Source organism: Spea bombifrons, chromosome 6 (assembly GCF_027358695.1).
Source record: "Spea bombifrons isolate aSpeBom1 chromosome 6, aSpeBom1.2.pri, whole genome shotgun sequence".
In the NCBI taxonomy this organism is placed as follows: Eukaryota; Metazoa; Chordata; class Amphibia; order Anura; family Pelobatidae; genus Spea; species Spea bombifrons.
In genome coordinates this window covers 25761709-25777868 of record NC_071092.1, presented here as the reverse complement: position 1 = coordinate 25777868, position 16160 = coordinate 25761709, and the positions used below count along the sequence as shown (strand labels likewise).

The 16160-nt window shown below is 39.6% G+C and overlaps 1 protein-coding gene and 1 long non-coding RNA gene across 2 annotated transcripts; one reads left to right on the top strand and one right to left on the bottom strand.

Annotated features, from left to right (window-relative positions):
• Nucleotides 1-55: 55 nt before the first annotated feature.
• On the bottom strand, nucleotides 56-468 carry LOC128500460 (uncharacterized). Its single transcript, XR_008354922.1, has 2 exons — nucleotides 325-468; nucleotides 56-202 (listed from the first exon to the last, which is right to left on the bottom strand). It is a non-coding gene; the product is annotated as an uncharacterized LOC128500460 (long non-coding RNA).
• Nucleotides 469-542: 74 nt separating this feature from the next.
• On the top strand, nucleotides 543-15768 carry ATRIP (ATR interacting protein). The gene is made up of 14 exons (XM_053469612.1): nucleotides 543-788; nucleotides 1072-1484; nucleotides 1792-1862; nucleotides 3767-3937; nucleotides 4515-4621; nucleotides 5313-5437; nucleotides 5766-5846; nucleotides 6952-7066; nucleotides 7850-8503; nucleotides 8793-8935; nucleotides 9420-9511; nucleotides 13991-14077; nucleotides 14628-14880; nucleotides 15515-15768. The coding sequence occupies exons 2-14, from the start codon at nucleotides 1091-1093 to the stop codon at nucleotides 15580-15582; spliced, it is 2361 nt and encodes a 786-aa protein (XP_053325587.1). The 5' UTR covers nucleotides 543-788; nucleotides 1072-1090; the 3' UTR covers nucleotides 15583-15768.
• Nucleotides 15769-16160: the final 392 nt, after the last annotated feature.

The following is a 16160-nucleotide window of genomic DNA, read 5'->3' as shown; positions in this document are numbered from 1 at the left end:
TATTTCCAGGTATCTGCTTTCAAAATACCCTCACGAGTAAGAAAAAAATAAAATGTTTTTCTTTTTCTTCAAACCCTACCTTCTCTTTCTTTATTTTTCCATTTATGTTCTTCTACTTAATTTGCGTTCACCGGTTTGTTGTTTTTTTTTTGCTCTTATTCTTTAACCTTGAGTAAGTTACGCATCTCCTACGCTTGGATACCTGCGGAAAGATAATGGATGCGGATATAAGGTGGGCAAGAATATAATGCGTTCACATTAAATTGACAGCAGGGTATTTGGGGACACCGTCCACATCCAGTTCCAGCATTACGTTGTTTATACCGTGTGCTTTAGGTATGACTGGTTTCCTGGGTGTCAATACGTAGCGGTACCCGGCTACACCAGTCAGCAAATCACAGTCTCGTCAACAGTTCACCGGCGGACTAACCAAATACGCGAGGGCCTTTTGGCGCCAAACCACGCCCCTTTTCGGATAGCGGTACAACGTCTCCTAGGCGCCTGCGCGCTTACGCCTTGGCGCATGCGTCCTGCCTCACAAGGCGAGCATCCCGGAAGAGGCTCTGTATGGATGTAAAACCGGCTTTAATAAGGTTTTCATATGGAAGTCGCTAAACTGCGTTATATTACCTATTAACGTAAAGTGTATCGGTCACTAGAAGCTCAAAATAAAGTAATATATATATACACATATGTATATAATTGCAATGGTCTATCTGCCGTACCTGTGCAAGAACCTGTTCGTAGGAACCTGTTCGTGCTTCGGTCCGTCATCTGCAATTTAGAAGGTGTGTTTTACCCACTGAAATGCAGTATAATTGAAGACTTTGTTACCAGTAATGAAATGTTTTGTATATGACTGTAAATAGTCTTGTCTGGTTTCTAGTCAATCTGCATGTGATTAGCATTGACATGCCTGTCACCTTAATCCAATGCAATAAATGGGGTGGAAGGGAAATCATCACTAAACTTACCTTTCATGATAGTTTTGTGATTTGCTACATTTAACTTTTTCATTTTATATCATTTAGCACTTTAATGATGTTATTTTGTATTTTTATTTTTTTTTAGAATTCTCTGCCTGTGGATCATGTCAGCAAACCCACTGTTTTCCAATAAGAAAAGGGACAACTCGGCGTTGTATGGCACAGGGCGTCTGCACTCTAACTTACCTCCGTTTCCGCCCCAAGGCCATCCAAGCAATGACAGAAACGGGTATCCTCCACCAAAACGTTCCAGAACTGCACCTGTCCCCGAGTCCAAAGCCATGGCTGACCCATTCTGTGACAACGAAGATTTTACAGCCGATGATCTCGAGGAGATTGACATTCTGGCCTCGCAAGCATATACACCAGATGGAGGTGTGGCAGATGTCCAGTTAAATCACATCCAAAGCAAGGAGCTAACAAAAAAGCACACAACTTCTGTAGGAAACACAAGCACTTTGCAAACTGGACCACTGAGGCAAAGAAGAAACGTCCTAGGTAAGGCCATTCTATGCATATGTTAGGATGAGCTTCTGCTAACTCCTTTAGTGCCAGATAGATGTGCTCAACTCAGCTTAACGTGATGAAAATTAAGTTGATGTGAGTATAAACTGATAATGATGATCAAATGGGACTTATTTTGTAGAGTATTAGAACAAAGTAATAATGAAGGCATGCATTCTACCTTAGCTACAGTGGTGGATTAGGAAATGCTGTACAATGTACTTGTGTATCATGCTTAACTTGTTCCGTGTTTCACATGCACCTACCTAAAGAATGTAAATATAAAACAATCTATTTATAGATGCTATTGAAGATAAGGATGCGCTTGGAATTGGGGTTTTGCAGGCAGAATATGAGGATCTGAAGAGAAAAGTATGTATTCTTTCACGTGTTGGTGGACAGTGGGTCTTTTTAATGTAGTATGTATGTTCTTTGTTGCTAAGGTCTCGGTCATTCCTCTGTAATGATCAAAGATGTACAGGGCGCTTATTGTCGTATCACTGCGGTTTGTGCATTGGCATCTTCTTACTTAATCCATGGTGTAACTGCACGTAATTTCACATATTTGTAATTACATCTTCTAGCTACTAAGCTAGTTAAATGGCCAGTGTAGTTCCTGACGCATCATAACCAACAAAGAATGCACATTACATTACCGTATTTGCTCGATTATAAGACGAGGTTTTTTTCGGAGCAAATGCTCTGAAAAATACCCCTAGACTTATAATCGGGGTCGTCTTATAACCGGATAGGTCTGACTATGAGACCAGCGCTGCAGGGGACCTGGATCCTCCTGTCTTATGCCCCATTTAAGACTCCCCCCCCCAACTTACTGGTGTGTCTGACTCCCTGGTGTGTTGTCCGGGCAGCGGGTAGACGTTTACGCGATTCGCGTAGGCAACTTCCGCTGCAGCCGGGAGGAGGTGACGTTAGCAGCGGGGGTTGTCTGGGTCCGTCGCCCAGACCTTCCCCGGCTGTCAGAGAGCAGAGTTCCCCGCACCGGGGAATTCTCTCTGACAGTCGGAGGGTGTATGCGCGATGGATGTAGACAACCCCCGCAGCTAACGGCACCTCCTCCCAGCTGCAGCGAAAGTTGCCTACACGAATCGCGTAGACGTTTACACGCTGCCCTGACTGCACACTAGGGACTCTGAGTCTGAAGCGCCGGTAAGTTTTGGGGGGGGGTGTTAAATGGGGGGCATAAGGCATCTCTGTAGGCAGAGTGCTCTATGAAATGCTTTTTAACCCCCTTAATGCCACTCTGCCTCCAGAAATGCCTTTTAACCCTCCATACGCCACTCTGCCTCCTGAAATGCCTTATACCTCCCTATATGCCACTCTGCCCCATAATATGCCTTTTAACCCCCTAAATGCCAGAGTGGCTTATAGGGGTATAAGGCAATTCTGGAGGCAGAGTGGCACATAGGGGGTCAAAAGGCATATCATGGGCACAGTGGCATTTAGAGGGTTACAAGGCATATCATGGGGAACAATGGCATATAGGAGGGTATAAGGCATTTCTGGGGCAGAGTGGCAAGCCAGGGGGCACATGTGCATAACTGGGGGGCAGGTTGGCAAATAAAAGGAAATAAAAAAATATATATATTTTTTTTCTCAATCATAGCTTTTATATAAAAAAAAATAGTTTACATAGTTTACTTGAATTAACATTTACTAGTCAAACTTTTTTCCTATGGGGTCATCTTATATTCAGGCTTTTTCTTTATTTTTCCTTAATTAATATTCAGATTTGGGGGGGTCGTCTTATAATCGAGCAAATGCGGTACTTTGTAAGCAGGGCCAGTGCAAATATTCTGATCACCCTAGACAAAACCTGACTTTGCTTCCCCTTTGGCCCTGCCCCTTGGGAACAGAGTCATGTGAGCACACACAACACACATGCACAAAAACTAATATAAATACCCAGATGCTCAAACTAACATACACATATTAACATTCCCAAACAGACACATTCACACACACATACTAACATAACGGAAGATACTCCCTACACGCATGATCAGACAGGCAGACACAAATGTTTTTTGGGGGGTCTAACTACTTCTGACACCCAACCATTGCTGTTAGACTCATCTCTCACCTCGCTGTCTGATACATGCTTCCTGATGTTATTATGTTCTGTTTCTCTTGTCACTTTCTCTTTCTATTCCCAGCTGTCTGAATTTTAGCCTTCAATCTCTGCTTTTTACATATATGTGCATTTGTTATATCATTCAATCTAGTTGACTGATTTAACTTTTTTTCTATGTCTATAGTTGAAGGAACTCGAAGACCAAATTCTTATTAAGAATGGTGAGATTAAGGTGTTACGAGATGCTTTGCGTCAAAGTGACTCTAACCTGGAACAACAGAAAATGTCCCAACTATTACAGGAAAAAGAGAAAGCACAGATCCACAGTGAGAAGGAGAAGGAGCTATTGAAGAAGGTATTTCACCTTTATTCATGCTCGAGTATCGGATCAGTGTTAGCATATTTAATAAGGTTATTGTACTTAATATACTTACCCCCTCATATGTAGTTATTTACTAAAGTTTAATGTTATCTCCAGAAATCATTTTAGGTGGATACAGAACAATGGTTTTACAAAAAAAAAAGGATAGGTCTTGCAATATAATAAATAATCATACATTTTGTGTACCCTCTAGATTGTAAGCTCGTTTGAGCAGGGCCCTCCTCACTTGTTGTCTCTGTTTCACTATACGTTTTTGAGTTTTGGATTTTATTTGTTTGTTTGACCAAAAGAAATTCCTTTGATAGCGACACTCAAAGCCAGAGTAGCGTTTGGTCACATATTTTTGATGGGGACAATACACTGTGATGTGGGAAAGATGTTGTGCATGTTATCCAGCCTTGTGCATGGTACAGACGGGACAGGGCTTATTTTAGTGTTACTTGCTAGCGAATCTCATAGCCTGTGAATGTCATGTTTTTATCATTCAGCTAAGAGGGCTTTTTTGATACTTTAATTATAAAATTATTTTCACGGGTACCACTTCCTGCAGATGCAATCTCTGAAGTCAGAGCTGGAGTTCAAAGATGCCGAAATGAATGAATTAAAAACCAAAATTCAGAATACTGAGCGAAACAGGATTTCTATCACATCCCTTAGGTAGGTTTCTGCCTGTGCATTCTGTATCACGAATGTTTAAGGACACATTGTGATAAAAAGCATAGAAACAGACTCAAAAGTATGCATGTAGCTTGACTTGTACAATGTAACTTTAACTAACTAATTATATCCAAAGGTTGTTTCACTGATGGTATCATTTAAGGCACAGCAAAATGTCACTTGCTGTACCTAATATAACATTGTAACGATAGTATGTGGATGGTGTGGAAAACATTGCTAGGAATGAAATAACATAGTAATTCCTGCGTGGTCAGGACAGAGAATATATTTTTAATGTACCAGTGTCGGTTTTGCCAAACTAGGTTGTCAGCAGCTTGAAACGTATAGTTTGGGGCAAATGAGAATCGTGTATTAATATAATCTAATGGCTAAGTATCATTGACTCAAAATCACTACTCCGTTAATATATGACTGAATAAAATATTTTTAATCCAGTGTCTAAGTGTTGCTACTTATGGTTTTAATATATATAAATATATATATATAAATTTTTATCCTTTAAGACCAATTCTAATTGGAGATGTAGTTACCCAAAAAGTTCTCAAACTGCTAACTTGAATACAGTTGCCGTAATGGTTTCATAACTGTTCTATATCGATATTTTATTAACAGTTCCGTCTGCATGAATGTGTTTGACTTTAAATTTATATTTGATTTTAAATTTTTCCAGCCCAAAGAAAAGTCCACCAAGAGCTACAAAAGCAGAGTCGTTTTATTCACCACAGATGGGGAGAAGCAACTTCCCCACAAAGGAATCTTTTTCTGCCGATATGAACTTCAAGCCAGCCAAGTCCGGTGAGATAGTATTATAGCTCTGATTACATTGTTTACTTTTTATTTCATATTGTCCTGCCAAAATCAACTACCTTATTTGAAATATATATATATATATATATATATATATATATATATATATATATATATATATATAACACTTAAAAACCATGAGAAAACCAGATAAGTAAATATAATTTTTCTTTTATTACGTAATGTTTTCAGACAGCTGCATATTAGCCATTTGTATGAAATCCAGTTCAGTTATCTTACTTTAGTTTAAAAAAAAACAAACAAAAACCATTGTCTTTATTCTTTCTGAAAACCCTCTAATGATGTTTTATTGCAGAGAATGAGATATCTCAAAACAAAGTCGGGCAAATAAAAAGCCTTTCCTGCTCATATCGTATTCTAACGAAAAACAACCAAGGTGAGACGCTGTTCTCTGAGTTAAAACTTTGTATCCCGCTGGATGGATATTTAGATTGTAAATTTCTTCAATAAACAACTTGCTGTCTAATTTGTGAAATTATTCCATTCAAAAGAATATGGAGTGCCTACAATATTGAGGATGCTGCCAAACTAAAGGTTCTCTCCTTCAGCGATATCACATGCAGAACATTTCTTAACCAAAATTGTAGAAGGGGGGGTAACCATAGCATTAGGACAATACATAGAATTAATATTTTAGAGCTTCTTGATCCACGGAGAAATCCGATTGCCTTTTCGAGTCAAGAAGGAATTTCCCCCCTGATGGCAGAATTCGAAGTAGCTTAATTAGGGGTTTTTTTGCCGCCTTTTGGATCAAGAGTAGGAAGTTTAGGTAGAAGGGTTGAACTTGATGGACTTAGTACATGAGGATGAAAAAAGACCTATGTAGCTATGTAAGCAGTAGAATATTCCTGCTGATTATTTTTACTACATTGAATCAGAATTACACTCATACGCATGATCTACGTAATCTTTCCATGGTTGTCCTATGTCTCCTGTGGAAAAGGAAGGCCGGTCTCAATATGCTCTCTAACGCAGCCTGTGCAGTGTGTTTTGCATCGCTATGAAAACTTGGAGGGGGTCAGTAATCCCTCATGGAGTCCCAAAGTCACGTTGTATGCAAAATGGTCTTACTATATGTAACGTAGTCAGTTTTACTCCGTTAACCTTTCAACTTTATCATACGTAAAAATAAAACATGAAATAGCAACTCTAAAGGTGATGGTTTCTGACACTTTAATGTCGATGGAAAGATCTGTCACTCTCAGAAGCATAGGAGATATCTATGCAGGTAGTGCCGGGAATTATAACATCTCCAGAACCTCTTCTTACCTCCTCCTGCTCTATCCTGGGAAGACGCAGCATCCCTCATTGATTGATTTTCTTTATAGCTCGTTGGAGAGTTCAAGTAAGAACTTACTGTTTCTTTTGGATCAATTTGACTAAATCGTTTTTCCATACCACCTCAGGGGCAAGCAATCGCATGCTGAATGTTATTAGATGTGTTGGTATACACAATATTTTGTGTCTTTTTTTCCCCCTAGGCTCCGGTTTATTAAATGCTTTGATGCAGCAGCCATTGTACCCAGGATCACTTGGCTTGTACCACCTTCTCAGCAATAACCTAGATGTTCCTGTGGGCTCATTAAAACATAGCAAGTAAGATTTTTTTGTCATGTGTGTATATACGCATATTCACGCACCCACAAAAAGAGTCCATTGTCGCCAACTGGTTTTATTTGGTTATTTTTTAAAAAAGTAGTAAAATATTGTAATCCATGTATATATATATATTTAATCAGTCATTAAGGGAAACGATGGCCATACAAAGTATTATGATTTTTCCAGTATGTACTAACAAACATTTGTTTTACTTTTTATTAGTGAAAGTTATGTATTTTTAAGAACTACTGTGTAATTCAGAAATGATGAAAAAACTGATTGTATGTGTAATTATACATATGTAAAGAATAATAAAGCACCCCTCAAAAATATTTTTGATGCAGATGTACAGGCAGTAAAGGTCTGCTCACTGCGGTCGTCACCAAGGCCACTTCACAAAAGTAAAAAAAAATAGGGCTGATATATTTTATTTTTGTAATATGGCACTGACAAAGACCTTGATGGTACAGATATAAAATAGTATTGTGTTTTCTCTTAATAGTGTACATAGTAAATAATTTAATATTGTATTTATATTCCATGTGGCACCATAACCCTATTATTTACAGGACATCTTTTTTTTTAAGAATTTGTAAAATTAGCTTTGGATTCTAACAGCAGTTCAAAGCGAAAATCACTCTGTGATTGGCCAAATAGTTACTATATGTTGTCAATTGTTCTGTTTTCATTATATCTACATTTGTGTATTATTTGTATCTCTCTGTCTTCTAGTGTGGTTCCCATTTCCCTTGCTCATTGATAGCTAATGTTCTCTCTCAGAACCCCAGGTACATCTGGTTCCAGTGTCCTGTCTCCCACTCGATGTTCAACTTTAAATGAAGCTCAGCGCTTGGCTGTCACCGGGCTCAATGCCATAGCTGTTGGTGAAGATTACGCATTTAAAAGAGAAGGACAAAACTCTACAGGATTTTTGCATCTGAATAAAATGAGTCCGCTTCCAGGAGCTGTGCACTTACTGCCTCTAGTGAAGTATCACATAACTGCCTACTGCCAGGCTCTGCGGACCATTGAGAAATCTGGAGGAGGACCTTCTGAAACTCAGTCCAAGGCTTCTAGCGTAGAACGCAATTTTGCTTCTGGCGCTGAGGACGTGCTGTCGACTGTGATCGAGCCTGCTGTTACCTCTCTTGAGATTCTCTATCACTTGGTATGTTATAGTATTGCTGTAGTTCGAACTTTACTGCAGAGTACAAAGCCCCAGGAAGGGCCACCTTCTGAAGCAGAACAGGAGCCTGACGGATTGAATCATTCCATGCTGGAAAGTCCTGAGCATGGACCACATTCTTTATTTAAAATACTAACGTTTCTCCTATGCACTACTACTGTGACGTGCCAGAGACACGTTGTCAGAAACCAGATCCTCAAAGTGTTTGTGAAGCTGGCAGAGAATTCCCCAAAAGACCTTTTGTACAGGTTGGTGAATATTTAATGGATTCTTGTGCCTTCGGGTGAAATTATCCCTTTGGATAGACTGGGCACAATGAAACATGGCTACATTTTGTAAGTCAGATTGCATCCCTTAAAAATCTACTTGCACAAACCTAAAGTGAGTTTCAATACATATATTGCTAATTTAAACATGTAACCTCCTTTGCAAAGGATAATTTAATGTATAGAACTGTGGAATGTAGAATCTGGGGAAATGGGTAGATTGGGTGTATCTTGTTCGTTAAATGGATTTAGTGTTTTTTTTCTCCAAAAGGTTTCACAGTTTGTTTCGCAGTTCTGCCTTCCATCAGTGTCTGGCCCCAGAGTCTCCCGCAGCAGTGGTCCTCATGACTGTGAGGCTTCTGGCTCTTCTGTCCGACCAAGAAAAGCTATCTGCTCTGTTGTGTTCCTGCTCAGGTAAATTACTTTCTACTATGAGGTGAGATGTGAGGATGAATGTCACCATTTTTAGCACAGGTGTCAATAAGAATTCTAAAACCTCCAACTTTTAGTTAGTTTTGTTGGTAGTTACCATTAGCACGGGTCTTGCAGAAGTAATTGTTTTCCAGTTGATGTTTTTGGGCTAGATACATGGAAGATGATGGCTCCGATATGCATTATCTAGATTCCTGACTGTATTTCATCAGTCTTACAAATGATTTCCAAGATGATTAAACAGACTCTTGATTTAATACTACATCATCATCGGATTTTGGGAGTTTCTGTTGACTAGTAGAAACGTAGATGGCAGGTGACCATTTGGTCCATCTGTTTTGTCAATTTTCCCTCATGTAAAGACTCAATAAGTAAATCTCGTGAGCGGTGTTCTTAACTGATAAACACCAGTCAGCCATATTTTTTCACCTTAAATAGTATTGTCTATTTTGCTGTCCCATTGCAGAAACCTGTCTCCTGCACACAATTTATACATATGTGGTTTCAAGACCTGACAATACTGCATCGGAATCACTATGGCTTCAGCTGGAACACGAGGTATATGACACCGAGCATGCAGGATATAGCCATGTTAATTACTTAGTCCCGTACAATGGTAAGCGTTTGAGTTCCAAATAGATTGAGGATTTTTTAAATCTTAGTCCTGTAGTAAGTGTTGGGTGTCATTTTTAGGAGCAGTTCTGGTGCAGAGGTAGAAAAGTGGCATTGTCACCATAGAAAAATGTTTTATTCCATTTACTGTTGTAGTGATAAGATCAATTTTTAAACTTTACACCAGAATTGGTAATTATAACCAATCTTAGACGTGTCATGTTCTAGTAATTTTAGTACAGTTTATTTAAAACGCTCAGATTTTTCCTGGTTTACGTTCCTTTTAGGGGCACGTCACTTTGTGAAAGAGCGTCATAGAAACATACAATGCAGATAAAAGCCATTCGGCACATCAGCGCGTTTTCTTTTTTTCTGATGTAAAGATTCAAGTCTTAATCGATCCTAGGTCTTGTCTTAGATTCAGGATCGCCATATGCCTATCCTGTGTAGACTATATAACAAAAGTATGTGGACAGCTGACCCTAACACGAAGGTGAGCTTGTTGGGCATCCAATTCCAAAACCATAGCCATTTAATATAGAGGTGCTCCTCCTTTGTAGCTATAACAGCCTCAACTATTCTGGAATGGCTTTCCATAAGATTTTAGAGTGTACCTGTAGGAATTTGTGTCCATTCACTTAAGAGTATTTGTGAGGTCAGGCACTGATGTTGGAAGAGAAGGTTTGGCTCGAAATCTGGATTCCAATTTATCCGGCCACTCAAGTTCATCCACATCGAACTCGTCAAACCATATCTATAGGGTCCTTGCTTTGTGCACATGTGTCATGATGGAACAGGAAAGGGCCTTCCCCAAACCGGTGCCGCAAAGTTGGAAGGTTTAAGAAATTACCCTCTTACAAGGTTTGTTCTTAAGGGAATGTGTGAAGAATAAAGCACAACAACAGGTTATAAAACATTTGATAAAACAAAACGGACTAAAACAACAAAGCAGTTCTTACAAGTCCTTCTCTATGGGCCTTCACCCTTGAGCAGCCTCTGTCTATTCAAAACATTCTCCAGGACACCATCTTGTGCAGCTTCTCTCTGAGTCTGACCCAGAATACTTCTGCTTGCTGCACTGTCCTTGCCAATAGCCCCTAAGGTGTTATCCCAGAGGCCTCACTCAACCCCAGAGAGTTCCAGCAAATCTGCATAACCCAGTTATTGAGGAGACTGTCTATGTGAAAATACAACACCCATTGTTTGAAATGTTTGATAACCTGGAGAGGTGGGAAGTTTCTCATGAGAGTCTAAGAATCCCATCTCTGCTGAAGCCCTGGATTTCAAAGCCTTTGTAGTGTATTACTATGCAAATTACCTTACATTGTGAAAGCAGATATCATGTACACACATACACACTTTATAACTGTACTAGTTATACAGTGAAGGAAAAAAAATATTTGATCCCCTGCTGATTTTGTACGTTTGCCCTCTGACAAAGACGTGATTAGTCAAAAATTTTAATGATTTGCGTTTTACTCAGTGAAATAAGTATTTGACCCCTTTGCAAAAGATGACTTAAAACTTGGTGGCAAAACCCTTGTTGGCAATCACGGAAGCCAGAAGTTTCTTGTAGTTGGCCACCAGGTTTGCACAAGTCTCAGGAGGGTTTTTGTCCCACTCCTCTTTGCAGATCCTCTCCAAGTCATTAAGGTTTCTAGGCTGACGTTTGGCAACACCAACCTTTTGCTCCCTCCACAGATTTTCTATGGGATTAAGGTATGGAGACTGGCTAGGCCACTCCAGGACATTAATTGTGCTTCTTGAGCCACTCCTTTGTTGCCTTGGCCATGTGTTTTGGGTCACTGTCATGCTGGAATAACCATCCACGATCCATTTTCAAAGCCCTGGCTGAGGGGAGAAGGTTCTCACCCAAGATTTGACGGTACATGGCCCCATCCATCGTCCCTTTGATACGGTGAAGTTGTCCTCTCACCTTAGCAGAAAAACACCCCCAAAGCATAATGTTTCCCCTTCCATGTTTGACGGTGGGGATGGTGTTCTTGGGGTCATAGGCAGCATTCCTCCTCCTTCTCGATTTTGGTCTCATCTGACCGCAACACCTTTCCCTGTTATCCTCTGAATCATTCAGATATTAATTGGCAAACTTCAGACGGACCTGTACATGTGCTTACTTGAGCAGGGGGACCTAATTTTTTCCTTCACTGTATTTATGTTAAAATGTAAGCATTACCCTTCATTTTCTTCCAAAGCCTAAAAGTTTCTTACAATTGTATAAAATGTTTTTGTATAAGGCAGCATTAGCAAACTTTACATTAGACACTGTGCATTCTGGTGTGTTTCCACTGCTCCAGAGTCCAGTGCTGGTGTCCTTATACCACTCCAGCCATCATGCGGCTTTGCGCATAGTGATCTTTGGCTTGTGTACAGCTGTATTTGGCCATGGAAACCCTTTTCATGAAGCTCCTGAAGCACAGGCCTTTTCCTGATATTGCTTCCAGAGGCAGTTTGGAACTTTGAGCTGCTGTAACTCCTACCAGCTTCGACTTCACAGTAATTCCTTTTACATTGGACCTGGACAGATCCATCAGGTGAAAGGTTTCACAGACTGATGGGTGGAGAAGGTGGCCTCCGATGACAATGTCACGTTTAAAGTCACTGAGCTCTTCAGTGTGACCCAATCTACTGCCAATGTTTGTCTATGGAGATGGCTTCCTAAGTGCTTGTTTTTATACCCCTGTTTTTAATGTGTGTGGCTGAATCACCTCAACTCAGTAGTTAGGAGGGGTGTCCACATACTTTGCTTAAGTTTTAATTCCATATCCTTTACTACTTCTGCTGGGAGAATGTTCCTATTATCTGTCACCCTCTTAGTAAAGCAAAACCACCTTTCATTTCATGTAAACATCTAGCCCTCTAGTTATAGACTGACCTCTTCTTCTCAAATTTCTCCTCCCTTCCTTCCTTCCTGTACCTTGTTAAATCAGTGGAAGTTGAACATCAATGTGTTTTTTTTTTTGTTTTTTTTTTTCTTCAGCATTGAAATAGCACAAATGTTTTCAGAATTCTTAAGTTCTGTTGCAATGTAGACAAAAATCCATTGAAAGCTGTATTTTAGCATTAACTTTCACTTACTGTAAAACTGATTATTCATTCTCATGCAAATAAGCCAGCTTGCAGACTCTTGCATTCATGGAGGTAACCCAAAAGGTCTTTTTGTCGTCTAGCAATGTTTTTTTGTTTTTTTTAAGCAAAAGAGTTGCTTGAATGGAGTCATACCAAAGTTTTTTTCATACTGTAACAGATGGTGCAAATCAAACAAATGTACTGCGCACATTAACTCCTTTAAAGACCAATGATGTACCAGGCACGTCACGGGAAAACATACAGTTGACATGCCTGGCACGTCAAGGAACATTAAAGAAGAGACACCAATTACTTTTAAAGTGAAAAAATGACATCACGGTAGCGCTTTCATTTTGAACGAAAGTTCTATTTTTATTTTGCTTTGACCCATCACTTTTGACTGCAGCAGTCACAATGTCTGAAATTTTAGATTCCTGGTCGAAATATCAATCCCTTCACACCCGGTAAACTTCATGTGAATCGGTTGGGTAGTTTCTGAGAACTATTTCATATGACGCTATGAGAAAATTCATTAGACCTACAGCCGAGCCCTGTAGATAAATTGTCGCAACAAAGAAGAGCATAGGCTGAAAAAAATGAGCTCAGTGAATTCAAGCGTGGTGCTGTGATAGGAAGCCACCTTTGCAATAATTCAGTTTGTGAAATTTCATCCCTGCTAGATATTCCATGGCCAACTGCAAGTGGTATTATTGGAAAGTTGAAGTGTTTAGGAGCATCAGTAACTTGGCCACAAAGAAGAAGACCATGCAAAGTCACAGATCCGGGTCACCGAGTGCTGTGGCTTTTCTTCTGATTCCATGGCTGAGGAGTTCCGAACTTCCACTAGCATTAATATCAGCACAAAGACTGCGCTGGGAGCTTCATGGAATGGGTTTCCATGGCCCAGCAAGTCTGGGTTTGAAGGATGCCAAGAGAACGTTACCTCCACTGAATTGGGTCAACTGTAAACTGTAAATTCACATGGAAACGCTCCGAAATCTTGTGGAAACCCTTCCCAGAAGAGTGTAAGCAGTTATAGCTGCAAAGGGGAGATCAACTACAAACTAATGTCTATGTATATAGAATGCGATGTTGTAAAAGTCCTTGTTGGTGTGATGGTCAGGTGTCCCAATACCTTTGTCCATATAGTGTACAGTATATGTGGTAGGATTTACATGTACTGGAGGTGGTGACCAGGTGTGCGCTGTTGAAGAATAGGAGTCTATACACATAACTTGTGGAGTTCTGAAGGATATCTGATGATCTAGACTAGTTAGTTACATTGTCTTTACCTGCTTACATATGTTAACTATAAGTTGTATGATTTTATTTTTTTAGGTGGTGAGATTTCTCACAAAGCTATATTCCCAGGGTTGGAGCCCTCTTACTACAGAGTCTGGGGTAACGTGTCAGTGTAATCGAGAGGTAAGTATCTTATGAACTTGTGATTTTCCCCTAATATTAAATCAAGGGGATCTAGCTGATTGAGTGAGATGATGCCTCATTCACTAAAGAAAATGTGGAAAAAAGCTCATCCATGTTGCTGGACACTCTAATTTAATACGTATCATTGTGTCAGTATCTGATAACAAATATATACGTTTGCTCTATATTACCTTAAAATGTAGACTGCTGTTGTGGAAAATTATTATTTAATCAAGAAAAAAAAGTTAAGTCTAAGATTAAGGAAAATACACTGAAACACAAAAACTAGAGATATGGACCGTGCTGCTTCAAATAAGAGATGTTGAGTTAGAAACCTCTATAGTGCTTTGGCAGTTCTTTCATATAGGTTAAGAAAAGCCACAAACGGAGGCGCACACAAAAGCAAGACCAATCAAACATCTTAAACAAGACGGAGAAAAATCGCCATGTTTTTTAAGGGACAATCTAGTGTCCCATGCAGCTTCGCCGCCAAAAAAAAGCATATTAAGTACTTTAATATAAATTCTTTACTCTTATCTGTTTTACCCAGGTTGTAAGGGCTTTAGTTCTTACTCTGCACAAAGAATGGCTTTGTGTTCGCTGCTCTGCACTCCTCGCCCCAACCTCAGCCCACAGCAAAGCCGTGCAGTTTTTACGGGAAACTGTGCTACTTCTGCATAGTCTGTCCCAGAAGGACAAAAACTTCAGCGAGCATTGTCTGGAGGTTCTCCACCAGTACGACCAAGCCGTTTCAGGAGTTCGGACCATCTTCAAGAAGTTCAACTTCTTAAAAGAAATAGAAGGTCTGTACCCTAACGTGTTAATTTTCGAAAATGTTCGAAACACACAAAAGGTAACTTTATGCATTCTATAAGAGGGGAGATTATTCTGTATTTTGTATATTTATTTGTCACTTTAGGTTAATTCTAATTCAATATAAACTTTCCTTCAAGATGCTCCAAAAATATTCACACATCACCTGGAGCATTTCTGGACCTTCAGCCTCCTTTTATAAGATTATGTAGTACCCATAGTTCTACAAAACTGGTATTCCGCTGGCCTGTTAACATCATGATATTTTAGAGCATTACAGTAAACTATTCATACAATTATTTTACTTTCTTTCTCGAATGCAAGAGCATAATAAGCATTTGCATTCTAATATTTGGCAACACCTTTGGGGACAGATTTCCATGCTAGGCACTCATGCACAAAGGCAGCTGGCAACCCTCTTATCCCATACAGGAAAATATGGGGTTTATTTATAACGCTTCAGTACAAAATGATTGGTTATAAAGGCAGAACATGGCGGCTGGCGGCTGACAAAGCTAAGCTCCCACACATCCACAAGTTCAAAAATGGTGTTCTAGGAAATGGTTTGTTAATTTTAATGGAGGGGGGCTGGTTTGCACATTGTGACAGCTGTCTTTCTTACAGAGTTTGCCCTAGATGAATTGTGTCCTCCTGAAATAGAGACAGAAGAGGAGTATATGGATTGCACATGATCTAGCCACAGTAGCTTCACACAGTCTGGCCCTCCCTCACACATATGATAAAATGTTAGTCCTGGGAAGACTTTTCAGGACCACATCTGCTTTGAATGTGTTTGTAGATGAACCACTAAGGAATGATTTCATGTAATGAATACTGTATTTTTCAAAATATCGTAATAAATGTGTGCTTTAACAAAATAGCGATTTGTGTTTAATTGTATAGACAGTGTTCTTTCTGTTGAACATATTACCAAAGAATGTTACGGGGACAGTTTACTTTCCCTGGCAGCCCCAATAAAGAAGAATGTATATTAAGATAATGCACTGATGTTACAGAGCCATAGCTCCCCTCATCCATCGTCTGAAGATTCTCTGCACTAATTGGCTGCTTGAATCAATGGGAGGACTTTCCATCCAAACACATGGGGGTCTCCTATAGAGAAACTTCCGGAGATTTTGAAGCCATGGGGGAAAAAAAAATATTTCCCCAGGAAAACATGGAAATTTACAAATTTATAATTATTTTGTTACACTGGGAACATGAAATGCAGTGTATACAAAAGTATCAAGCTTGAAATAGAAATAAGAAA